The sequence below is a fragment of the Podarcis bocagei genome, assembly GCF_964188305.1.
Source record: "Podarcis bocagei genome assembly, chromosome: 6".
NCBI classification, from domain to species: Eukaryota; Metazoa; Chordata; class Lepidosauria; order Squamata; family Lacertidae; genus Podarcis; species Podarcis bocagei.
This window is the reverse complement of record NC_138130.1, coordinates 32383822-32409523: the sequence shown is the minus strand read 5'-3', so window position 1 is coordinate 32409523 and position 25702 is coordinate 32383822. Positions and strand designations below refer to the sequence as shown.

The window sequence follows — 25702 nt, the reverse complement described above, 5'->3', positions numbered from 1 at the left end:
AAAATAAATTGTACTGCAAGTACTGTCAATGGTTAATGGAAACATGGCTGGCTGTAGGGCCAAAGTTGCAGGTTCCACGAGCACAGAAACAGAAATTGGCAACCACACAGCGGACTGGGAATAAGGAGTTGGGGCATCATTTCTCCCTTGGTGAACTAATTACTACTGACATCATTCACTTACCAAAATTGTAATCATTCCTAGCAAAGTCTAATAAAAGCAAGAAATCAAACCTGCTGGCTGTCATCCTACTCAGCTATTTTTAAGGCTTATAAACATTCACAATAGTATATTAAAACCTTAGCAAATAGCTACACCATAATACAAGTGACGCACAAATCTGATCTTCAGGGAATGTGACTTAATTTGAAAGGCTTGTCATCTTTGTAGAATGGCCAGAGATATAAAGAAGTTTTGGATTAAGTTAACTTACGTTTGCAGGACAGGATTTTTTTTCTTATTTCCAATGAGTAAGGGGAGACTTTTGGTGGTTGCTTCGCCACACGATCTCTGTATTACGCCCCCTGCTTTTGGCTGATTTGTGTTCTCTCTCCCACCCACACCAGAATCAACATGTTCAATATACTGTGGAAGATTAGGTTGCATTTGCTGGGGGGGGGGGTGGTAAGCCCAGTTGGACTGCTAGGTAAAAGCAGGAAAACAACACTTTGGTTTCCAGGCAATAATTTGATGACTTGGCGGACAAAAATCAGGGCATTAGAAGGGTAGTTGCCACAAACTGAATGAATTTAGAAGGGGGGGTGTTGATTGATGGACTCTGGGATTTAGTAATACTATGTAGCAAAAGATCAAACAACCCCTTAATTCATACCACCAACTTGACACATTTTTACAAACCTTTTAGGCATACAAGCTTGGGAGCAATACTGCCAAACTTTAATGAGGAGCTGTAGCCCCCATGCCTTGCTATGCTAAGTGGAAGACCAGGGCTGTCACAAAGCTTGTTCAGAGCAAATCAGATCAGAGATACAGGTCTGCATATTATCCCCCATGCAAAACACATACAAAGTTGGCTTTGAAATTTGGAATTTCTCGTACCCCCCCACCCACCCACCCTACCTTCGAGTAGGCCAGTGGCGTTACCAAATCATCAAGCACTGGTTCTAAATGCATAAATACTTGCTCCTATAGCTGTTGTGCGAACACTAATTTCAATGCAAGTTTGGCACCACAGACAGCAGTCAACTTTTCCTAATGACAATTGTAAATACTTAGCATTTATGTAGCACTTTGGGTTTTTATGTGCCTTGCACGGCCTCATAAATCTTTAGAACCACCCTGCAGTCTCATTATACCTGTATTTCAGATGGGGAGCTAAGACAGAAATTGTGGCTTGCCTAAGGCCACCCAGTGATCTCATGGAAGGTGATGTTTGAAGATAGCTTGTGTAGCATAGTGGCTGAGAGCCTCTTTTTAAAAAATTTTAAACTATTTTTATTAGATGCCCAATAACAGTCATTCTTTGGGCAACACACAAAGTAGTAAAACAAGATAAAATCGTAAGCGCATACTTCTCTTCCCAGCCAAATGGAGAAGGAAAGAGGCTCAGCAAACCTAGTCTATAAATATAGGACAGATTCAACCAAGAAAAAAAAAATGGGGGGGGACCCTCCTCTATTGTGGAAACATCTTGAACAATTTGAAACTTGATTTAAAAATGTATATTATTATGACACTTTTTAGAAAAAAGGGGGGGAGGTGGGCAGACACCTATTTGCAGACACTATTCGCATAAATTTTACAAATCGTTTTCACCCTTGAGAGAAGGCAGACAGTTCTTTTTTGGCAAAGCTGGCATCCAAGATGCAGAATTATCTTAAGATTCAGCTCATGAAACAAACTACCACCACTTAAGTAAACTTCTGTTTACCTGCATGAGTGACAGGTGTGCAGTTGAGGTAAAAAAACAAAACAACTTAGCTTCTCATATCTTGGCTAGGGTTAAGAGAGTTCTTTACAAACTATTATTACATACTATTGCGTGTTTACTGTGCTGCAGAGCACAAAGTGCTAGAATTGCCTCTCTTCAAGGCTACTGACCAAGCAAGGATCTCCTCTTCTTTTCCTTGAAGTACAAAAGACAACAAGCATCTAGAATCACACAAAGTCCCTTGCTTCAGTCAGCTGGAGTGCAATGGTTTTAGCGGGAGCTGGGCCCTCTTAAAGGGGGGGGGAAATCACTTTTCACACTTGAAAGTAAAGACAGACAAATCACATTTTTAAAAAAGCTCAGCTGAGGTTACTGTGTATCTATTTCCACTATTATCCCTAATAAAACGGTAAGTTTAAGTCATTCCATAAGAATGCGCAGAGATCATACAAAACAGAATGTGAAGCAAAAACAAAAATGTAAATGCGGAAACATCGGAGTGCTTTTCTATCCAAATGAATAAATTGGCTGTGTTTCGGAAGATTGTACAAAGGTTTAAAAAGGAATAATCCATTATCAAAATTTCCCTTTAATGGGAGAGGATGAATCAAACTTCAGATTCGCACACCATACTGAAGTACAAAACTCCTCAACATGCTTTCTACGATTACATATTGTGGACTGTGAGCATTAGAAAGTAATGCTATTCAAAGTCCTTGCATGTTATGCCTTTGAACAACATCTCCTAGATTTTGGGCATAAGCCATAGGGGAAGTTGTCCTCTGCAAAATCACATTTACTTTTGTGCAGGATAACTTTTTAAAGTTGCGTTCTTAGTATGGTACAAAAGTGCTTCATTTTTAAACTCCCATTTAACACTCCTAACCATGGCAGTATATTACAAAATATGGTCACTTCATCACCAAAGCAAAATGTAGTGTTAACCCAAGAAGTAAGATCATCCGTTTAAAAAAAAAAAAAAACTGCATCGAGTTATATTACCTGCATAAAAATATGTACTTTTCAAATCATTTTAATAAATTAAATCCCCCTAATGCTTTTGAATATATATCCCTGATCATCTATAAAAGAGGGCTTGAATTAGCAAAATAAATGGACCTCCAAAAAGTACCCCCTTCATAAAATGTATTTATATTTTTTTCATCTTCGAGGAATGTAACAATATGTACAACTTCCATGTAGCGTATCCCTATCACTTGGATCAGGGATACTGTGATCCTTAGGCAGCAGAGTCATGAAGGAACTCATGGATCCAAGATAAATAATACCGGTCAGTTTCTAGATTGTAATAAATCTTTCTTGCTGAGTCTTATCTTCTCAACTACAGTAGATTTCAGAAGAGGTAGTTTCACTGAGAAGTCAGAGTTGGAAATAAGGTGCATGCTCAGTGACTTCACTCTGCAATTGGGGGGGTGGATTTTGTAGAAAAGTCTTCAAAAGATGGAGATCTCTTTTGTTCCTCTTGATTGATCAGTTGGGAAGCTTTTTAATATGAATCTGCAATGCAGAGTTGAAAAGCAGCTGGTAAAATATACACCTGTTTATGAAAAAGACCACCACACATTACAGCAAAAGACAGTTCCCTGTAATCCCACCCCCCACCCCCACCCCCACCCCCGGTGTGACTCAACCACATTGTCTACAAGCTACTTGACAGCAGAGGCTAAACATGACTTCTGGGTGTGCATATACTGCATGCATGTGTTTTGACACAAGAGTGCCTTTTCAATGTTAAATATAAACCAGTCGGTTTGCTGTGGAAACCCTGGAGGTCTATCTTTCATTGTGAAGCTGCCCTTTGTCATAACAAAGTCTTGTTCCACAACCGTGAAACATCCCAGCTGATCTAAACTGTTGCTTTCCACACAGAGAGATACAGCTGACAAAGCAGACTCCTAAAACGCTTTTCAAACTGAATGTGATAATAGGGAAGCTGAGCAGAACTTCCAGCACCTAACAGAAAAATGTTTGTTTTTTGAATCCCTTCCAAAAGTACTTCCTAGGATTTGGGAATTATCTGGAACAGCATGGGAGGTGGTGCAGGGAAGGGGGGATCACAAACCCTGCCATCTGCTAGCAGACACCTCTTCTGGGTTGGATATGAAGAGAAGAGCACCTTTGGTTCAAACCCAACATTCAAAAAATACTTATTAGCATTAGGATGCCATAGGGCACGGGTAGGCAAACTAAGGCCCGGGGGCCGGATGTGGCCCAATCGCCTTCTAAATCCAGCCAGTGGACAGTCTGGGAATCAGCATGTTTTTACATGAGTAGAATGTGTGCTTTTATTTAAAATGCATCTCTGGGTTATTTGTGGGGCATAGGAATTCGTTCATTCCCCCACCCCCACCCCAAAAATATAGTCCTGCCCCCCACAAGGTCTGAGTGACAGTGGACCGGCCCCCTGCTGAAAAAGTTTGCTGACCCCTGTCATAGGGTGCTTCAGCAAGGCAAATGCCTAAGTGTTCTCAAAGCAGCATGCACACACACACACACACACACACACACGTCAGCTTGTGGCATCAGCATTTCACACAACTGCAGTGTGTATCACCTGTATCTGGAAGCCACATCAATTGACTAAAATCTGTCTGCAAAATGCCAGCATTGAGAGGTTTATCACAATAGTCCCACAGACTCGGAATGTCACAAAACACTTATTTTAAAGAGAGACTTAAACCTGAAGTGGTTTGAAGGTTGGTTTTCTGGTCATACAAGGCATTTCTGTTGAAATCTTACCTCATTTAGAATTGCCCAGACAGATGAGTTCTGTATTACTAGAAGCCGGACAGCTGCAATTGGATTTAGACTGGGATCAACTGTTCCCTCTGCCATTCCATTTTCAAATTTACCTTCAGAAAGCAAAAGGGCATTCTAAATGAAAACGTTCAACCAATACAAGCCATCACATAAGAACATGTTATATGTAAGTCTACTGTATTTAGTTTTGAAATGGGTTCACAACTGTGGCAGTCCCCAAGGCAACACAGGAAAAGGTAGTGTTTGTGGAAGCAGTCAGAGATCTACTTTTTGACAAAAACAGGATTTTTGTGCCTCAGTTTGAACAATGCTTCAATGGTTCATAAATCACATTAAAAAACAACACCCCAAACCCTACATATCACTTTCAACATTCATCCAAATATATTCTTTATTTGGGACTGAGATTTGCGTGCAAAATAAATAAATATCCCCGCTTACATATTTTTAAAATCACAGCTCTCAATTGAAACTTCTAGATAAAGGGTTACCACCATGTCCAGAGGAGGGCAACCAAAATGGTCAAAGGCCTGGAAACGATGCCTTATGAGGAACGGCTAAGGGAGCTGGGCATGTTTAGCCTGGAGAAGAGGAGGTTAAGGGGTGATATGATAGCCATGTTCAAATATATAAAAGGATGTCACATAGGGAGAAAGGTTGTTTTCTGCTGCTCCAGAGAAGCGGACACGGAGCAATGGATCCGAACTAAAAGAAAGAAGATTCCACCTAAACATTAGGAAGAACTTCATGACAGTAAGAGCTGTTCGACAGTGGAATTTGCTGCCAAGGAGTGTGCTGGAGTCTCCTTCTTTGGAGGTCTTTAAGCAGAGGCTTGACAACCATATGTCAGGAGTGCTCTGATGGTGTTTCCTGCTTGGCAGGGGGTTGGACTCGATGGCCCTTGTGGTCTCTTCCAACTCTAGGATTCTATGATTCTATGATCTCATCATTCTGTTCATATCATAAATTATCTCTGTTTCAACTAAAAGCAGCACCATAGTCAGCCTGCAAAAATATAGAACTGGTGCTATGATATTTTACTTTAGCGATCCAGAGTTTATTTTAACAATATAGGAGGACAATCAAGAATTTCCTTCATCCCTTGCAGTTGTTGGATGCTACAGGGTACCTTCTCCTACACTTGGTAACACCAAAAAGTGAATCGCTGCTCAACTATCTGATCTGAGTTTGGCTTCTGCTGCCATCACCCAAACTTCTGTAGGGCTTTGGCAGATAGGACCAGGCCATAAGACAAGTTGCCTTAGGCCCCATCTACAGTGATAGCTTCCCCCAAAGAATTCTGGGAATTGTAGCTTGTTACACGTGTTGAGCTACAATTCCTGGAGTGGTGTTATGACCAATCCCTATTCCCAGGGAACTCTGAAAATTGTAGTTCTGTGAGGGGAACAGAAGTCTTCTAATAACTAACAGTTTCTATAATTCTTTGGGGAAAGCCATGGCTGTTTAAAGTGGTATGAAACTGCTCTAAATGTATGGTGCAGATGGGACCTCAGTTACAAAACAGTTTTGTTGATGATTATTTTTGTAAAACATTTCTTTTTTCTTCCTTTTACACAGTTTTACCTATTCTGAAATACCCATCATCCAATCGTTTCTCTTTGGTTTCTTTGCTTAATACCAACTCTTCACTCTGAAAAGCGAGATAAAAAAATTGAAGTATTAGTTATATGCCAATGTAGTGATACATAAGTGATAGAGAAGAATTTTGGTCTTCATTTTAAAAAAGGAACCAACCCAATTTCACAGTTTCTGGCCTCATTCACCGATGGGACAACAGTCTAAGGATCAAACACACTTCTCTGGATTTTGCAATGACATTCAGATTAAAAACTGCAAGTAAAAATGCTTATTTTATGGGGAAAATGAGGGCAGGATTCACCTAACAAGCCTGGTCAGTGGAAGCAGCCCTGCACAATGGGGTTTCCCCCACAGTCTGAAATTGGCTTGAGAGGGGGTCAGGAGAACCCTCAGTACAGCATGTAGGGGAAGGAGAGGAGGGCATTCTGTCTGGCAAGCTGCAATGCTTACGCAGATGAAATGTTATCTCATAACACGATGTTGAATTCTACTCTGAATATTCTAGGGGAGAATGCATAGAAAAGCATACAGAAGCATGTTTTAGGACTTAAACGTACACAACACACATTTATGGGAAATATGCCTCAAAATGTATACAATTTAAGTGCCAATTTTTCATGATTTTTTAAAAAAACAATTCATTGAGAACAAGGGCAGAAAAGCACATATGACTGAACATGTAAAGATGTCACAGAAATAAGCTGATCAGTCGATAACTCTATATTACAGCAGGAAATGGGTCCCTTTGTTCTGTACGCAAATCATGATTAGAAGTCCCCCCAAACAGAGTCATTAAAAAAGAGAAAGAAATGAATTTTTACTTTTTGTGCAAATGCAAAGGGAGCAGCATTCTGCAAGTGAACTATAATTGACTTTGTGAGGTATAGCTAAGCATACTGTAGAACACGTTATGAAATGCACAGCCCAAAAGCTGTAGAACAGGTTGCTACACACAAATGTTCTCTCCCATCATTATCCTGCTTGCCTTATATTGCCTTGCACTTAATGTCAATGGCAACCCCACGCAAGGTGGCTCCTAGACCCAGTTATGCCAGAAGGAGACATGCTGAGCCCAAATAGCAGGTCCTTATCTCCTGCCCTGTCCCCTCAATGACGGTATCATAATAGCAAGTCAGAAGGTAATTTAAGTCTCTTCATATTTTTATACCAGGCACCTATGCTACTTACTATGTTCCTTCCTTTGGTTAGTGTCTGGATGCACAATGGAACTTCCATTCTCTTTCTGTTCACTGCATGCCCCCAACTCTGCTCCAAATAGGGTTGCCATACATCCAGGAAATCCCAGACATGTCCTCTTTTGGGGGCCAACATGCCCATCCAGGGGGATTTTTACACATTAAAGCAAATGTCTGGGTTTGCGGGGAGTTGTTTTTATTTGGAGGGTGGCGCAGGCTGCTCTGCATGCCATGGCTGCTGCCAGCCCAAGCGTGCACACCTCTTCCCCAGCTCAGGCTGGCAGCGGCTCAGGCTGTCCTCTTTTTTGCTCTGCAAGCTATGGCAACCCTAGCTCCAGATAATTGGAAGAACCCCTCAATCAGATTTAGGGGGGAACACAAGGAGAGGACGCTACTAATAGAATTGTCGCCCTTTCTTCTTAGCCCTAATTGTACCACAACTGTTGTATGGCCTTTGTTATCACCTCCCAAGCATCCTGAGGCCGATAAGGCCACTGGAGTCAATTTCACAAGCTAAGTTCTATAAATGCTAAACCAAGTCCTACAATTCTGCATTCAGTGGGTAGTGGCAACTCTTGTTTACCAGCAATTTTTCTAGGTTATACTTAGATCATGAATCTCAGCCTTCTGGAAATATACATTCCTTATTTCCCCCTAAATTGATTTTGAATTCTGAATTTATTGTTATTCACGTTTTTACTGTATTTTATGCTGTTTTTTGTTGCATCAATTAAGTGTTTTAAATTTGTTGTTAGCCTCCCTGAGCCCGGTTTTCTGAAACGGGAAGGGCGGGGTATAAATAAAACATTATTATTATTATTATTATTATTCCAGTTTTTTGAGATAAGATTTGGTGGGATTAATAGTTCTATCATTGGGGAGGGAGAAAACCCACATTCTCCTACATCAATAGAAGTGTCATATATGAAAGATACTCATTTTTACCCTTAAGATAAATACAAAGGAGGGGGGGCAGACTTCTCTGTCTTCATACCTTAAAAGGCAACACTTCCACTGTTGTGTTGACGAATATATCTCCTGGATGTTCTGGGTTGCCGCTATGGAACAGGAATCTATAAATGCGAAGATTAAGAAGCCCAAGATGATCAGTCATGGCTAATGAGAAGTATGGAAGCATATAAAGGCCACCTAAAAGACCGAAACCCTGCAAAATCCTGTTTACTTAGAAGTTAATGTGTTCAAAGGGGTTTACTCCCTGGTAAGTATGGAAAAGACTGCTGCCAGTGACACCCAAAAGATTTAACGAAAACACGTTGAAAGCTTGTAACATTGTGTTATAATGCTCCACAAGCAATGCTCCATCGGTGCAAGTATTTCTGCTTGTGCAATGGAAGGTTTTCCACCTCTCCTCCCCCTACATGCTCCCTCAATCTGTTCTAGGGGTTCCTCCAACACTCTCAAGCAGATTTGGGGATAGCTGGAGTGCATCCAGGAGAAGGACGGGGGGAAGTCTCATTACCAAGGCAGAAATCCTTGCACTGATGATATATGATAGTTGAATACTGCCCCTGGTGATTGTACACAGCTGTCAAAGGAATCATAATGGACTAAAATTGTCAAATGAGATTTGTATGTTCTTAACCACTATCGGTGTAAGGATGCCTAGAAGGAATTCAACTACAGTGGTACCTCGGATTACAGGCGCTTCAGGTTACAGACACTTCAGGTTACAGACTTCACTAACCCAGAAATAGTACCTTGGGTTAAGAACTTTGCTTCAGGATGAGAACAGAAATCGCGCAGCGGCAGCAGGAGGCCCCACTAGTTAAAGTGGTACCTCAGGTTAAGAACAGTTTCAGGTTAAGAACGGATCTCCAGAACTAATTAAGTTCTTAACCCGACATACCACTGTATGTTTAAATAAGAAGTATGTTTATATTACAACCCCCAAATCAATTCAGTAATTTCAAACCATGAATGGGTAACCTTGCCCCCTGAATTTGTTGTTAAGACTATCAACTCCCATTAGTCCAGCCAGCATGGTGAATAGATACGGATAGGAGTTGGTCCAACAACACCTGTAAGCCACTGGTGAGCTACCCCTGCTTTAAACAAATCTAGATCTTTTGTCAGGAGTGCTATTTTGGCATGCACAGACAGTGACATGAAAATTGTGAATATTTCCTCAAAGGGGAAAGGACGAGCTACTTGACTTAAAAGCAAACTAGACATCCTATCTAGAGGGAAGTGTGAGGTCCTAGGCAGGAACATGGGGGGGTGATGCTTTGGGAAGAGCCCAACAAGCTACAGCTACAGGAGGACTCTGGGCAGGCGATCCAAAGGGCACAATTGTTTGGGCAGATTTCAAGTAAATCATGAGAAAAGCTGACCAAAAGAACCCCTAAATATAAATCACTTTCACTTATTTCTGTTACTTGCAAGCTATAAAAAAGAGGACTGCCTATACAGTTATAAATCCTTACACATTACAGCATGATAGCAGAAAGTAAAGTCCAATGTATGTAAGCAATTCTGTTCCTTGCTCCCCCCACCCACCCCGTAACCATTCATTTGACCAATAGTGAAATGAAGTTCCTGCAATCTTATTGCACACTTATCTGAGAGAAAGTCTCAATTTATACATGTTAACTTCCAGGTAAATAGTCATAGGATTATTCCGTTTGTGTCTTATCAGGAAACATCTCCATACAAAGTTAATTCTTCTAATTTTATTCATTTTACATAAGCAGCTTCTATTTCAAAGAAATACTCTGTTCCACAGCTTCAAATTACAGTGCTTTCCATCTACATATATGCAGCTGCTTCCCTTATCTTAAAATTCAAAGCAGTAGTAAAGTAGTATTTCCCAAGCAGATGGCCAAAAAATAGATGTAGATAGAAATTCATCTGAAACCTGAATGGCTGAATACAATTACATATATAAATTGTCCAAAAGAGTTGAATTAAAGCTGACTCAATTCCTACACACGGACGATGAGAACACAAGCACAGATTAATTGGCATCAGGATACACAACAACATGTTGCTGTAAATCTGTCACTTGCTGCCTTGTTTAATATACTGTAAGCAATCTTCACACAAAATATTACTTCAGAACTGGATTGAACTTTAAGTTAAGGGAAGCAGCTCCATCTTTATATTGTACATATCTTTGAATCCATGCAGCAAGATCTCTTCAATGTAGAAAAAGCCCCTGTGAGTTGAATGAAACAGAAGACTTAACTTGAATGGAAATGCTATTTTTGTACAAGACACCATGACAAACTTTACTGTTGCTTGAGGAACATAAAGGTGAAGAAGGTCCTTAGCCACCCCTTTCAACCATTTGAACCTCCACAGAAATGTCAGTAAAACCTTTAAGAGTTCAGGTAACATTCCTTACAACGTATGATACACATGTACATATGAAAAGGTTCCCTGGTCCTAATAAGACATTTGCCTCGGCAAAACTGATTGCTGCACACATTAACGTTATCAAGACAAATTTGTAAAATATACAATAGGACATAACATCTCCTATTTTAAGGAGCATCTTGTGTTACAAATATTCCTATTTCAAGATGGCAGCTGTAAAAAAATGAGCTTATTTTTCAGTATTTCAGCTAATAGTTTCATTGTCAACATGAAACAAATCAGTAACAATCTCCTGGAGACAGACATTTACAACTGAGTTTTTAATGGTTGTGTAAAAATGACTAATTCATGAAATCTGTGGTTTCTAACCCAATTGTTCAAACAGAATATAAAACTGATCTTCCTTTATTTGAAATAATGTTCCCTTTTTGTTGAAACCAGGAGAGAAAATTATTGAATCTGTGCTATGCCTCTCATTGTTAATTTTTAACATCAGTAATAATTGAAGCCACTTGATGTAGGATTTGAAAATGTAATATTTAGTGTTCTGAACACCATTTTGCTATGTTCTCTCTGCAGTAGAGATCAAAGAAAGACAAATAAAACTGAAAATAACCTTGCCTATTATCTAATATGGATGTCAGTGTGACATTACGAGTTTCCATTTTCAAAAAGATAACATTCAGTTTAGGGGTGTTGGTAAAGCTAGATGATCTTACAACTTACATCTATTTTGCCATGCGGACAGCAAAACTTAACTTTGTCTTGTTTCTCATCCTTCCAGATTAACAGCTGCTCATGCGCACTTAACTACCCCAAATTAGTTTATAGCATTATAAACTAATTTTGCAGACCACTTACAGCCCCTGGGTTGTTATTTGAATTGAGGTGGTGCGGGAGACACCCCAAATCTGCGCCCAAGGAATTGCAAAATGATCATGAAGAAGCATGATATAATTAGTACCTTTCAAAAGATAAAGCAATTTTACTGTTTTAAAAAGTGAGGTGGAGGTGGAGTGCAAGGTGCGACAGATCATTGGGTTACAAATTGTCCATAGAAACATCTTGTGATGTTTATACAAAATGCAAAATTTGGCAATTGTAAACCTCCCCTTGGTGGGGCATCCACAATTCAACATTTTCAAGTAAGCTCTGCCAGCAATATCTCTAGTGGATGAATCAGAAATCAGCAAGTAGTTGCTTCTTAACCCACAGCTGTAATATTTTGAGAACAAGTTCATTGTCAGTGATGTTAAAACAAGGATGACTCTTCATCTGTCAGATTCCTAAGGACCTATTCCAATGTGAAATTTTGATAACCCAGCTGATCATTTAACCTCCAAGATATACCCTTCTGCTTAGTCACCAGCATTTAATTTAAATGACCATGAAGCTCATCTGCAAAATTCATTTCCAACCTGATGACAGGTTAATAAGCATGTCTAAGCAACGGAAACTGGAAAGAATTCCCATAGAGATGTGTGCATGAAAACATTAAAGCTGAGTGCTAAATACACTTAGAACTTAATAGAACTTAAAAGCTGTTAACAGTACACTTCTATCCTAACCTAATAGTACAAAATGGTTTCCTACACAAGTTTTTCTTTGCAAGAAGAAAAGTGACATTACACGGAGCCAAATTTACAATATGCATTCCAAAATGGCACAAATAACAACTGGGCTATTTTAATTCTAAACAACCGGTGTGGCTTTGTTTTGTCTAGAATACCAAACATTTGACAAAAAAAGTCCAACAAGCAAACTAATCATTCTATTGGATGCCATGAACAATTGTTTATAAAGCTGGTCGATTTGTTGTAATTCCAACCTCATTTCAAGACACCGTTCAGCAGAAGCTTCATTTTGTCATGGAAGCACTTACCTTTCCACATTGACAGGCTTGTCAAATTTAAAGAGGATATAATCTCCAGCAACTGGTGTAACAGCCCAAAAGAAATCTTCACCCATGTAGGCTTTTTCAAGAGCATGACCCTGATAGACCTTCAAAGTTGTAGAAACCTCTGCAGGTGGATTGACATGAATTTTATGCAATAATGGTTTCAGGAAGTCTTTATCCTAAAAAGACGTTAAGATTCATTAAGCTAGGAACCGAAGAAGAGGTCAGATACAAAACAGACTCTGCTTCAGTGAGCTGTAGCAAAAAAACCTGCCTGAAGCAGCTTTTATCAAGAGGCATTAAACATTTCCCTTGGCAGGAAATTTTCCTCAACAAACGTTGGGAGTCTATTGTTCAGTCTCCTGTTTTCCTTTTCTGATTTTTCTGCAGTGATTATTGATCCTCTCTCTGTTGTCAAGCTGGCCATCAGCCATAATATATTTTCTCCCTGCTACTGGCTTATTTTGCAGTTAAATGAAAATTCAAAGTCAATTAACATTAACCAACAAGTATACAATTTTAAGAAAGTTTACTTAAAGAGAGAGAGAGAGTGAACAAGACTGTTTTTATTAGAGATGAGAAGAACAAGACAACTTTTATTAGAGATGAGAAGAACAGGATTTTCCCTCTACCCTGTAGCAAACAAGGGGTAATATCCTCTCCCTCACTGACAATATTGCACAATGAAACTATTGCTCCTCCATCCCTCTTTAGCCTTCATGTATCCCAAAATCTACTCTGGAGGGTGGGGGAACCTCTGGTGAAGATGGGGGTTACAAGAATAGGAGAAAAAGGAGTAGATTCATCACAACCAGTGGCACTTTTGCTTTATCATATTTGATCGTCAACCGTGGGGCCTTGCAGTAGCCAGAGACAGATGTAATTTGCAACATTACCCAGAAGATTGATTAGTATGCAAGTTGCAAAACCTGGTCTTCCAAGAAAAGGAAAGGAAGCATAAAAGTACTCACTGTGAGTTTCTGTATCTTTCCTGCTAGGGAGGAGTGCAGACCCACATGCTGGAAAAGTGAAGGCCTGAAGCGTATTCTGAGATTTGATTTCTGTCTATCGCAATGTTTCTGAAAAGAAAAGTTGGGGTGTGGGGGAAGACTTTAGTAATGCAGAACAAGTTAAACGCTATCCTTACGCATGATGACTTAAAAATAAGTGAGCCAAAATATTGCGCAGCATTCTTGATGTTGGCCTTCCATAGCCCCGTTGTTTTGTTTGATGCCTTGCCTTTCATTCAAGGAGAAAAGAAAACCTTACTGTCACAAAAAGAACAGCACAACCTGCCCCCATAAAGATCAAAGATCCTGTTGCCAAGGGATGAAATAATAGCCAACAAGGAAGGCAGTCCATCATCCCCCTCTCATAGCAACCCAACTTCAACAGAAAACAGGAATTTATCAATAGCACTCAGTAGACCAAAGTGGGTTTTACGGTGTGGAAGAAACCAAGAAGGCTGCACCCAGAATGATTCACATCTGTAGCTCAGTGTCAATGCCAAAGGAATCACAACACCCAGACTGCAGGCCACCATAATTACAGTCTATTACAAGAACCATGGTGATGAGTAATTCTGTGCAACTCTTCAGCTAATTTTAGCAGTTGTGCCATCTGCACAGGCACAGTCTGAAATGTGGAACTTTGTTTTTAATGTACTCAAGTGCTCAGGTTTCTTTGGAGGCCATAATAAAATGCACCTTTTAGAGATTTTAGCTCCCCTACAAACAAAAGGCTTTAACTTCTGCATGCGCCCTTTCAAATAAGCATTTTACATCCTCACCAGTCTGAATAAATTAGAAAATGGTTGTTGGCCACTACTTTTGTAGCGCCCCATTATGTTTATATTTCATTTTTTCATTAAGACAAACCATTTCCCCTGTATGATAATGGTTGCCAAATCATAGCTTCCCACAGATTTCACAGAATAGTAAAGGCTTCTGTTTCCCTATGCAGTACTGTAATGTGTGAAAGAAGAAAAGAGACGCCACTTCCTTTCCTCTTATGGTGCTTCCAGATGGCAGCACCTTTATTTCACAGAGATATCCACAATAAAGTGACTTCTTACATTGTTCTTGTTCACATGTAATGCTAAGCTAAAGCATGGCTTAGTGTGAACAAGCACACTTGTAGGCTCCTGGAGAGGAAATCGTGGCTGTTCTGCTCCTCCCTGGTCAATCCACTGCTGCACTGTGCTGAAATAAGTCATGGTTTGTGTTGGCATGTCATCCAAACCCAGAGTCATGGCTTAGCTCCTTCCAGTTGAAGCATGAGTTGTAATCAAGGTTTCTCCTATTGTCTAGAACTGGTGGTTCGTCTGGAGAGAGCTAAACCATCAGCCCACATTCAGATGACATGCTAAGCCAGTGATGGAGAACCTGTGCCCTTCCAGATGTTGCTGAACTCTTAATACCTATCAGCCCCCATCAGCATGGTCAATGGTCAGGGATGATTAGAGTTGTAGACCAGCAACATCTGGAGGGCCACAGGTTCCTCACCCTTGCACTAAGCCAAGCCATGGCTTTGTTCAGCAGTGCAGTGGTGGAACCAAAGCAGCCACAATCTTCTCTCCATTTGCTCATTCACACGAAGTCGTGGTTTGGCTTTGCATTACATGCAAACCAGGCCATTCACATAAGACAGTATTTATGAGAAATACTTAACACTCAAAACTTACTGCATCTTTCTCGGGGTTGCAAACTTTCACCCAAAGAATGTGATCCAAGAGCCAGTCAATAGGTTTCTCTTTATAAAACATAAATATGAACTCTACAATGAGTGTAATATCTGGAGACTGAAACATTTTACCTGTAAATAAAATGAAGTTATATCAGCAGCTGTCCAGAGCTTTGTAAATGCAAATTCAGCCTGCCACCCCCAAAGAGCCACTTTAGCTACTATGACTAAAAGTAACAGAAATTCCAGAAGCAGGCTATTATATATAAATATCTGATGCTCAAAAAACCCTCACCTCTGAAGATTTGATGGGTTGCTTTTTTTTAAGAATCTTAACGCAAACTAGTAAAAGAAAAGATGGCACTCAAAGAATTTGAGGCAGAAGGTTTGCAGAGACTGAGAATTTTGGAAGAAAGTTACCCAGATATTCCTTGGTTTATAGGATATTTAACAAAAACTGAACATGTGCTATGTTTCTCCCCACCCATTTCATGTCTTCAACAATGCTTCTTTTAAAAAATTACAATTCCGAAAAATTGGTCTCCCATAATCTGCACTGAAAATCACATGCCACCCTTTTGTGGTAGATCTACAGCTCTAATGTTTCTGGTTCCCCATTCAATCTGATCAATAGACATTCTGCACATACAGGAGCCATAAGACTGCAGTTTAAGCTTCCCTGTCCACAAGGGCTGCCCTCTTCACTTCAAAGGTAGGAGCATCGCAATGAGAGCAGAGGAATCTGCCCTCTTCAGTCAAGTGAATACCATATTGAAAAGAAAAGGACTGATTCACTTCAGTCAAGTGAATACTATATTGAAAAGGAAAGGTTGAAGTCACTGGCTTTGATAAAGGCAGGAAAGTTGTAGTGGGAAACCTCTAAAACAAGGGAAGCTCTGCATTGAGCCTAACTTCCGCGGGAAATCGTTTGTTTATTTAACAAATAGAACATAACAAAAAACAAAAACAAAAAATACCATAGAAAATCAATACAATACTAAAAAATCAAAAAACAGAACCAAGTCCATGGGAAATAGGTTTAAATTACTGGAGCCCATATAGAAATTTGCCATGTTCTGAGATGGCAGCCACTGCTATAGAATTATTCTAACTTTCAGCAGCTGGATTCTGTCACAACAATCAGCGTGCAACTGAATATGTGGAATTATACAGGGAAAGTCACAAAATAAAAAATAAAAATAAAAACTCACTGTATTTCCATATTTTAAAAGTTGGGACATTTTTGTGGATTCTCTGCCATAGTTCTGGATTTCTCTTCTTCTCTCCACCCTCCCCTGCACCTGCCCAGCGGCGGAGCAAGCCAATCAGGCACCTGGGGTGGTGCGTATGCCGGGGCAGGACATTCCGCGGTGCCTCCGAGGAGTCTGCCTGTCTCCTCCCACTCAGCCACCCTACAGCTGAGGGGGAGGCGGCCGGCAGACCATTTGGAGCAGCACAGAGCCTGCGGGCACCCAAGCCACCGCGTCACCCCAGGAGAGACGCGTGGCTCAGGCGTGCTGCAGGCCCCGCAGTGAGTGCTGCCCGGCATTTTGTCACCCCCCTCAGTGGGGATACCCGGGGCAGACCACCCCCACTGTACACCCCTTCCTCTGCCCTTTTCAAACCTGCTAAAGAGGAATTTCTCTTACCAATGAATCCCAGCTGAGAAAATTCAAGAATCATCCAATCTTCGGATGACAACTGAAGCGCAAAATTTTTTATTGTGCTGAAGTAATTCTGCTTGACAACAATGTCATCCTCAAGCTAAGGGAGCCGAAGAGCAAGACCAGCAAAAGAAGAAACGAAATGTGAAAAAGAGTGTGTTAGGCAAACCACATTTCAAACTCAAACGTACATTTGAACTTCTTGGGCTGCATCCAACAAATGTATTCCATCAACATAACTTTTCTTCCCTCACTTTCCCCCACGCACCCCCCAAAAATGTTCTTGGGAACACAGAGAGGAGGAGAAGTTACATTGTTGAAGCAGAAGTCGTGGTGTTAATAGAATGGCTTTGTTAGATACAACCTCATTATTTGCCTCAACTGCAATCACTGGGAGGGGACTGCAAACTATAAATAAAAAGGGCAATCATTTTTGAGAGGATGCAATCCTATACACGGTAAGGGGTATATTGCAAGATGCCTGCCCTTCATGCATGCATTTTTTAAATAAAAAAAAATTGGCAGCATCCCCAGAACATCATTGGCATCAAAATACCAGTGTATATTTTGTTTCAAATTTAATCTGAATCTACCCTTTCCAAGCAAAATCCAGTATGGGGGAAAACACACCCTACTGTTGTGACATCTGAATGACTTGTTTGCACTATTCCAGTCTCTATCTGGAAGTACCCTGAATCTCACTAATTAATTGCAACATAATAATAATAATAATAATAATAATAATAATAATAATAATAATAATTTAACTTACTTCTGAGCAGGATTGTCCTGTTAACTCAGATATTAAATGGAAAACAAAAACATGCTTTTGGTGATCAAAACTACATTGCCCATCAACAGGAACATGTCTCATTGCTAACAAGTTTATTTTTTCTCATTGAGGTTTAACCTTCTTGCCTTATGAGAAGCCCATTACTGATAAAATTTTAGAGTTGAAGAGACCCTAAGTTGGTCATCATCTAAACAGAAATATTTGAGAAGGGTCTGAATCCAACATTTGATTCAGTGCAGGCTTCCATGAGAACCATGGACACAAATTTCCCCAATCTCCAGTTGTGACTCCCCCTCTGCCACTGAACATATTGTTCCATGGGTGCCCCAAACTTCTGGAGTAGAGTTCAAGGGGTGCAAAGGAAGCTGAAGGGGAAAACAGCAAAAATCACCTCCCACGTTTCCACTAATGGAATCTTCCAAAAGCTTAAAAATGCATTCAGTCAACAAGAGGGTCACAATCGGAAACAACACAACACCCCCAATATTATTTCTTTCCATGGTGCCAAACTAGAGACTGCATGACCACACGGCTTTAAAATCCACCTACACAATTAGATTTATCACATGGAATAACACTGGTGGAACAATATCAACAGAGAGGGTTTTTTATGAGAAACAGCATATTTTAAAACAAAAACAACCCTGCACAATAGGATTTTTAAAAGCTGTTCATTGTACAGGGACACAGTTATATAAGGATGTTATCTGGGATCTAATAAACTTCCCAAAAGCTTGTGCATGTGAGAAGGGAATACCAGGAAAAAAACCAAATAGTGCAGGAATTATCATGTCAGACAGCAACTCTATCCATTTCTCTTTGCAATCCCATCTTTTTTGTGCAGATAGGATATGGAATGGCTGGCTTTATGCGGGGGGCAAGGAACTGCGGGAGAATCACTTAAAGGATAAAATGTGTTATTTCCAAATTTACTTTGATGATGTAGGATCGAAGGCAGAACTGGAAAAAAACATTTGTGCAGCTCTGTAGTTATTACAGGCTTTTGCTCTTACTGTAAATCCTATTCAGGCAAGAAATGACGCAGCTGCTCAATTTTACAGGAGCAAATTAGAGTCACTGAATTAGAGTCAGCTACTTAGACAGTGTGTGAAACTAAGCATGTGCATATCAATCTTGGTCCTATTGCAGCCATATGTGACGAACTAAACCATATTTGCAAAGCATCACCTTGGCAATTACAGCTGTTTCTAAAGTAATAAACGCAGGCTTGCTCAAGCAGCTAAATCTTGAAAGAATCTTAGCATCATTTTTTAACAATAAAAAAACCCAACAATATTTAACTAAGGCATTTTATATTTTAAATTAAAACATTTAAAGGGAAAACACAACTACAAATCACCTTACTTGTTTTAGCTCTATTTTCCTAAAAAGTTATGATTTACGTACCCATCACCCTTAGTTGGCTTGGATTTTTGTTTGTTTGTTTGGTCTATCTATAAAACACTTATAAACAATTCCCATATACTATGCCAACACTGCAATTCAACTAAATAACTGTTCTTATGCTGACTACAAGAGCACAGGACATGTCTTGGATATTAGTTTTCACCATTCAAAGTAAAACAACAGCAACAATTTACCTGAATGTAGTAAACACCCTTTTTCTGTGCATACATCATAAGGAAACAATAATCCAGATTCTGCTTTGTCCGCCATCTGAAATTAAATACAGTTAGTTTTCTAAACTAAGCATCTCAGTAAGCAATGAAGGCATATACAAGGTTTTAGGAGGTAGCATTCCTATAATGGTGGTGAACCCTGAAGTCCTCTCTGGAGGCACCATTTGGGGAGCTGACCTGCCAGAAGCAGTGTAGTCTGCCCTTCAGTTGTTTCATTGCAGGATTCTCCCACCAAGCCAACTGCTGTCCAGCTGTGGCCTGTTACAAGCCATCTTACCAAGCAGTCCCACAAAGAAGCAACAAGATTTCAAGTACCTATACGTTTTGCCCTGTAGGGTGAACATCATGGAGAGGGAATTTCAAAACCAGGAGAATAGCATGGTGCAGAGAGATTAAGTTTCTCCCCTATGGTAGCTATCTGAGTATTTCACCCCCAGTTACTATTAATACTAGGGGGTGGGGGAACATGGCAGTTTCCATTTATGAAATTTCCATATCCTGAATTTTCAATGCACTCTACAATCTACAATGAATGAAGTTATTATTCCCTAGTACCCTGAGAAATTCTTACCTGACTCTTTCTTTTGAGTCTCCAAACGTCTCTTTTAGGTTTGTCAAGTCAGGATAGTAGGATGCAGGTGGAGCTATTACTTCCACCAAGCCAGAACTGATTTCTTTAGAAAACCTGTATTCAGAAAGTTCAAATTTGTCGTTATATACTATTCTAGGGAACGCTACACTCCAGAAACCCAATGTGGTGATCAAATGTTGGAGCTGGGTTGGTTCAAATTTTTGTACAGTCACAGTGCTCACCCAGTAGCACTGGGCGAATTAGTATCAAGCCTAATCATATTGTGGCCAAGTTAATATCAGCTGAACCCAGGCATAGGCAAACTTGGCCCTCCAGAAGTTTTGGGACTACAACTCCCATCATCCCTGACCACTGGTCCTGTTAGCTAGGGATGATGGGAGTTGTAGTCCCAAAACATCTGGAAGGCCGGGTTTGCCTATGCCTGGCTTAACCACTAATGTAGATTCATATATAAAGTGATATGTACAGGTTGGGGTCCAAAGGCTGTGAGGTGACTTCTGCGTAATCTCTCCCTTCCACAAAACCTCCCTATGTCGCTTGAAAATCCCACTGGGATAGAATCCAACAACGCACAAGCAGCTACAACTAGCAAGAACTGGCAGCCAGGTCTTCTACAAAAGCAGAAATTGCTTTAAGGTCTGGCCTTAATTCTCATAATCTATTATTTAAAACCACAATATGCATTAACTTCTTAAGTATGCACGTAGCTGCTTCTATACTTCAGCGCTAGCATAGCAGCTTTAGCATAGGTGCTTTGCAATCCATTTATTTCATTCCAACATAATCCGTTTATGACAGACTGAACCTTTTAATCCCATTTGCTGTTTTGCAAGTTGAGACCATCTAATTGCTCCATGCAATTTACCACAGTATGCAACCCATGCATATGAAGAAAACTATTACTAAAAAAACTGAAATAAACAATGGATAAACAATGAAATAAACTTACTCCTTTTCTAGGCTTGCTACAACGCCATTTACATAATCAAGATCTGTCTGGGGGGAGAAAGAGAGGCACTTTAAAGCAACATTTTTGAACCAAGTATAACAAATTAGTTTTAAATGACTGTATAATTTCTACAGCATTTATTTTCAAAAATTCAAGTAGCAGTGAAGTAGGTTATAAATTATTTAAATACATAAAATAATGATTAATGTTCATCAAAAAGTTAGCATGACAGAGGTCACAAAATGTGTCCATTCAAACACAGAATAGCAAAGGATTGATTTCAATCTCGCACACTGGCCAGCACAATTTTTAATTCAATTCAGAAAATTGTGTTTATTAATTTACTACATTCACTTCAAGTTAAGCAAATCCTAGTGTTACGGTCTTTAGTGAAAACAGAACCTATGTGGTGGTATAATAACAATGGCCATGTATCAACTGTGAATGACACATGTATCTTTAAAGCAATGCTCTCCATGGCTAAATAAAAAACATAAGGGATAGGGAAAGGTTCCAGTCCCTGCTTCTTTGTATGTTGTTGAGAAAAACAGTAATTTAAAACTAGGATGATCAAGGGTCTAGAAGCCAAGTCCTATGAGGAACGGTTGAAGGAGCTGGGTATGTTTAGCCTGGAAAAGAAGAGACTGAGAGGAGATATGATAGCCATCTTCAAATATCTCAAGGGCTGTCACATGGAAGATGGAGCAAGCTTGTTTTCTCCTGCTCTGGAAGGTAGGACTCGAACCAATGACTCACAGAAACTCCTTGGAACCTAAGTCTCACTCCTGTCCCCTTTTCCACCTTCCCCAGGTTGCTTCTCCCACTTACAGAAACAAATGTTTACAGAAACATTTGTGTCATCACGTCTTGGCAGACACACAAAAATTAGTTTCTGAACAGATCTGGGGGATGAAGAGGCTTTTATCCTGTTCTATATAAATCTCAAATCTGAATTTACCCCAAGGGTACAGAAAAATCTCTCCAAATCCATTAGAAAAGCACGTAGCTCAAATGGTTGCTAAACTACCGTACACTGCTTAAGCCACCATGGTTGTTTTTGATACATTTGCCCTACATGCAATCTGTAGGGTTTTTCATGTTGTATATTTAGATTGTTTTATAACTTTAAAGGCAGTATGTATTAACATATTTGCACTGTGAAGCGACCTTTACCTTACCTTGCAGTCTAACACACCATTCAAATAAAAAGGCATCGCTTTTGCTTACTCTGAGTGTCTCAGTGCCAACAAACCACCACCCTGGAATAATCTACCTCTGAGGGCAGCCTAAGAAAAGCAACAAATGCAGAATGTTCCCTGCTCTTCTTGTGCTAACTTCAACAAACTGACCTGCACTTCCTTCCATCCTGCACGAAAGTTCCAACAAGGCATTGGAAAACAAAATGTGGTTCAATACATACCAGCCAAGAGTTTTTCCCCTTGACTGATCATATCTAAAACTATAAACTACTAAAAGCTGAATTTTTACAGACACAAGCAAAGTGCTAAAATGAATAATCAGAAATATCTCACTTGTCTACAATACACATCTACCTTGCAAGTGCTCTCATCTCTGAAGTGTGGTGCTAAAGGAAATGCAGTGGGAAACTGACTCACAAAGCCTCTCCTGTATTTCACACTTGTTTTTCTACCATGCACAGAGCCCATGAGTTACCCTCTGGTTTTACACTGTTTTGTGTACCAAGCTCTCTTTGGAAGCTGTGTGGTCTTCCCAGTTCCTGCATTGGATGCCCTGGTTCATAGATCTATGAAATCAATTGTATTACATCAGTTGTAACAGCAAAGAAGAGGCATCTAGGGGGCTAAATGGCATTTTCCTTGGGTAAAAGTACTGTAGATGTCTGAGTACTGAGAACCTGCAATATCTCCATGATGGAAGTACAGTTTGGGGGAAATACATGCTCCAATTTAGAAATTGGTGCACCGTTTATAAAGACTGTTTTTGCTTTTTTTATTTAAAAAAAAACTTTGTACAATAATTCCTCCTTTACATGCAACACAGAAGTGTACTACATCAAATACAGGTTTACATAACTTCCAGACTGACTCTGTTTCTGCTCCAGGCTCAATGCCAATAGTAGCTTCTGCAGTTAAATAAGCAATATGTAGAGACATGGTAAACAGTCTTAACCATATATTTGCAGAGCTGGCTGCCTTGGTTAGCAAACAAGGTACAGTATATGTTCCCAAAAAATTTTCGGGGGCAGGAGATACTCCACAATGCTCATTTTGTACAGCTCAAACTATCTTATAAAGGAGCACATTCATATTTCTAATGAAGTTAGCTTAAGCAATCTCTTTCAAGCCTCACCGTTACAAATTTATATAATTTAAAAAATGTACAGAGAACTGGCAGGCTTCTACAGTTTGTCTAAAACTCTTCTGGCTGCTGTTAAAGGTATTTCAGCATAAAGAGTATATTTTCAGTTGTAAAGCACATGTGGAAGATTCCAGGTTCTATCCCTGGGATCTTGAGGTAGGGCTGGAAAGGTCTCCTGTCTGAAACCCTGCAGAGCTCCTAGTAGTCAATTTAAACCAGTGTTTCTAGCTGTTTTGGACTACAACTCCCATCATCCCTAACCAGCAAGACCAGTGGTCAAGGATGATGGGAATTGTAGTCTGAAAACAGCTGGAGACCCAAGTTTGGGGAACACTGATTTAAACAAAGCATGCCAGATGGATCAAAGGTCTGAATCAGTACAGTGGTACCTCGGTTTAAGTACAGCCCTGTTTATGAACTATTCGGTTTAAGAACTCCACAAAACTGGAAGTAGCGTTCCGGTTTGTGGAAGGGCACCGGCGGTGGGAGGCCTCATTAGGGAAAATGTGCCTCGTTTTAAGAATGGTTTTGGTTTAAGAATGGACTTCCGAAACGTAAAAGTCGTAAACTGAGGTACCACTGTATAAGGAAGCTTTCTATGTCCATATGTTGGTTGATAACCAAACACAGTCCTGGTTTTGTATGGCATTTTCACAGCTCAGTTTGCTCCTTTTCTCTCTGCTCTCCCCCCCACCCCGCTTTTCACTTTAACCTGCAACAGGCAACTGAAAAAAACGTTACTGCAAAAAGTGGCAGATCACAGCCTAGGTTTGGGCAGTTGTTTACTCTCTCTAAATTACTGTATGCCATGTTTGTATGACTATCTATCTCACTGTTTATTGCTTAACCTCCAATCCAAGTGTAAAATGTATTGGAAAGCTAACTACCCGATGACAAGGGGTTGGAGGGTAAATACACAATACCTAGAGATGTGTTTGAAAATCCTTCCAATTAGAAAGAGCAGTTTTTTATTTAATATTCAGGCAGAACTTAAAAAAATAAATTAATGTTGAAAGATTGAGAGTAGAGTTACGCCTTTAGGGATTTATTTGAACTAATTGAAGGGCTTTTTCTTCAGCCGGAACTCGCCGGAACCCAGTTCCAGCACTTTTCAGATGGGCCCCATTGCCATTATAAAAGAACACATGGGGAATTCCAGCACCTCTTTTTCTAGAAAAATAACATTGACTAAATGTGATTTGATAATTGTAAAATCGAATGTCTAGACTCTGGAGAGTCACTTAATTTCTTTGAAACATATGTGGGGACAGAGTACTGAAGAACTGTTTGGATGATATTTTGTATTCTAACGGATTAGCCTCCAGAAATAAGTCAGTTTCCTGACCCTTCTCAATCGATCTTAAATTTGCTACAGCCGCGCAAACTCATTTTGTGTTAGTACCTACCCAGTTAATTAGGCAATTCAACAGTCATGTATTAATGCACACAATGTATTTATTCTCTTTCAGTTAAACAAGAAAGAGAAAGCAAAATGCCCCATTATAGGTTCAATGAGCACAGATTTAACAGGTGCTTTTTGCCTAAGATGAAATCAGGAAATCTGGGTAACACCAGAACCCAGATCAGCAGTGCCTTCAGATGAAGGGCAGTATACAAATTTAATAAACAAGACTATACATGTAATTGTATACTCATGTCCATTCCTTATTAATATATTTTTCTCTCCCTTTCTCTCCCCTTCTATCAAAATTTAGACAGCAAGGTCTTCAGGTCAAAAGCATATATTTGGCCGGTCTTAGTAAAAAAGCATTATGCAAGTGGATTGCATAATTATAAAAATCTTCATCTTAATGTCTAATCCTCAATTGTTCTGGATTGTTACAAAGCATGGGCTTGGGCTCGGGGCACTTATCACTAATTAAAGCACAGCCACTTAACTTTCATATCCAGGACCTAGCAATACTCCTGGGCTGTGGAGTAGCAAGAGTTCACACTGCTGATCTGGTGCTGGTTTAAAAAACTGAGGCAGGGTGGCAGTGCCCACAACACCTCGAAGGCTACCTTCTTCCATTGCATGCTTGCACCAGATAGAAACTGGAGGAAGACCTTTCTTCTCATATCACAATCACAGGCAAGCTCTGTCTTGTTTGTTTGTTTGTTTGTTTGCAGAACATCACTGTAGTTGCGGCATAAGTCTGTTTCCTCTGTTAAGTGCCTTTAGCATCTGATAGCATCAGAATTGTATCTTATTACAGGAATAACAAAAATATCACCCATACGTAGCTCAAGCTCCTAGCCAGAAATCGCCATTTTCCATCAGAAATGCAGGTTTTATTTCACTGTCCATACGAATGCACATGCAAATGCAAGCAAAGTACAGT

The 25702-nt window shown here is 39.9% G+C and overlaps 1 protein-coding gene across 3 annotated transcripts in view; it reads right to left on the bottom strand.

Annotated features, from left to right (window-relative positions):
• Window positions 1–1442: 1442 nt before the first annotated feature.
• The window catches only part of MGAT4A (alpha-1,3-mannosyl-glycoprotein 4-beta-N-acetylglucosaminyltransferase A), a 53525-nt gene continuing 29265 nt past the window's right edge, over window positions 1443–25702 (bottom strand). For 2 of the 3 annotated variants that reach the window (XM_081197579.1, XM_081197578.1), the window contains 10 exons: window positions 21021–21067; window positions 20051–20164; window positions 19441–19516; window positions 17032–17146; window positions 15384–15514; window positions 13672–13779; window positions 12686–12879; window positions 8462–8540; window positions 6257–6323; window positions 4407–4764 (listed from right to left, as the gene is read on the bottom strand). In XM_081197579.1, coding sequence (XP_081053705.1) covers window positions 4622–4764; window positions 6257–6323; window positions 8462–8540; window positions 12686–12879; window positions 13672–13779; window positions 15384–15514; window positions 17032–17146; window positions 19441–19516; window positions 20051–20164; window positions 21021–21067 — 1074 coding nt within the window. In that variant the 3' untranslated portion in view covers window positions 4407–4621. Of the gene's footprint in view, window positions 3410–4406; window positions 4765–6256; window positions 6324–8461; window positions 8541–12685; window positions 12880–13671; window positions 13780–15383; window positions 15515–17031; window positions 17147–19440; window positions 19517–20050; window positions 20165–21020; window positions 21068–25702 lie in introns of those variants that run through there. The other variant, XM_081197580.1, reaches the window with a different exon arrangement.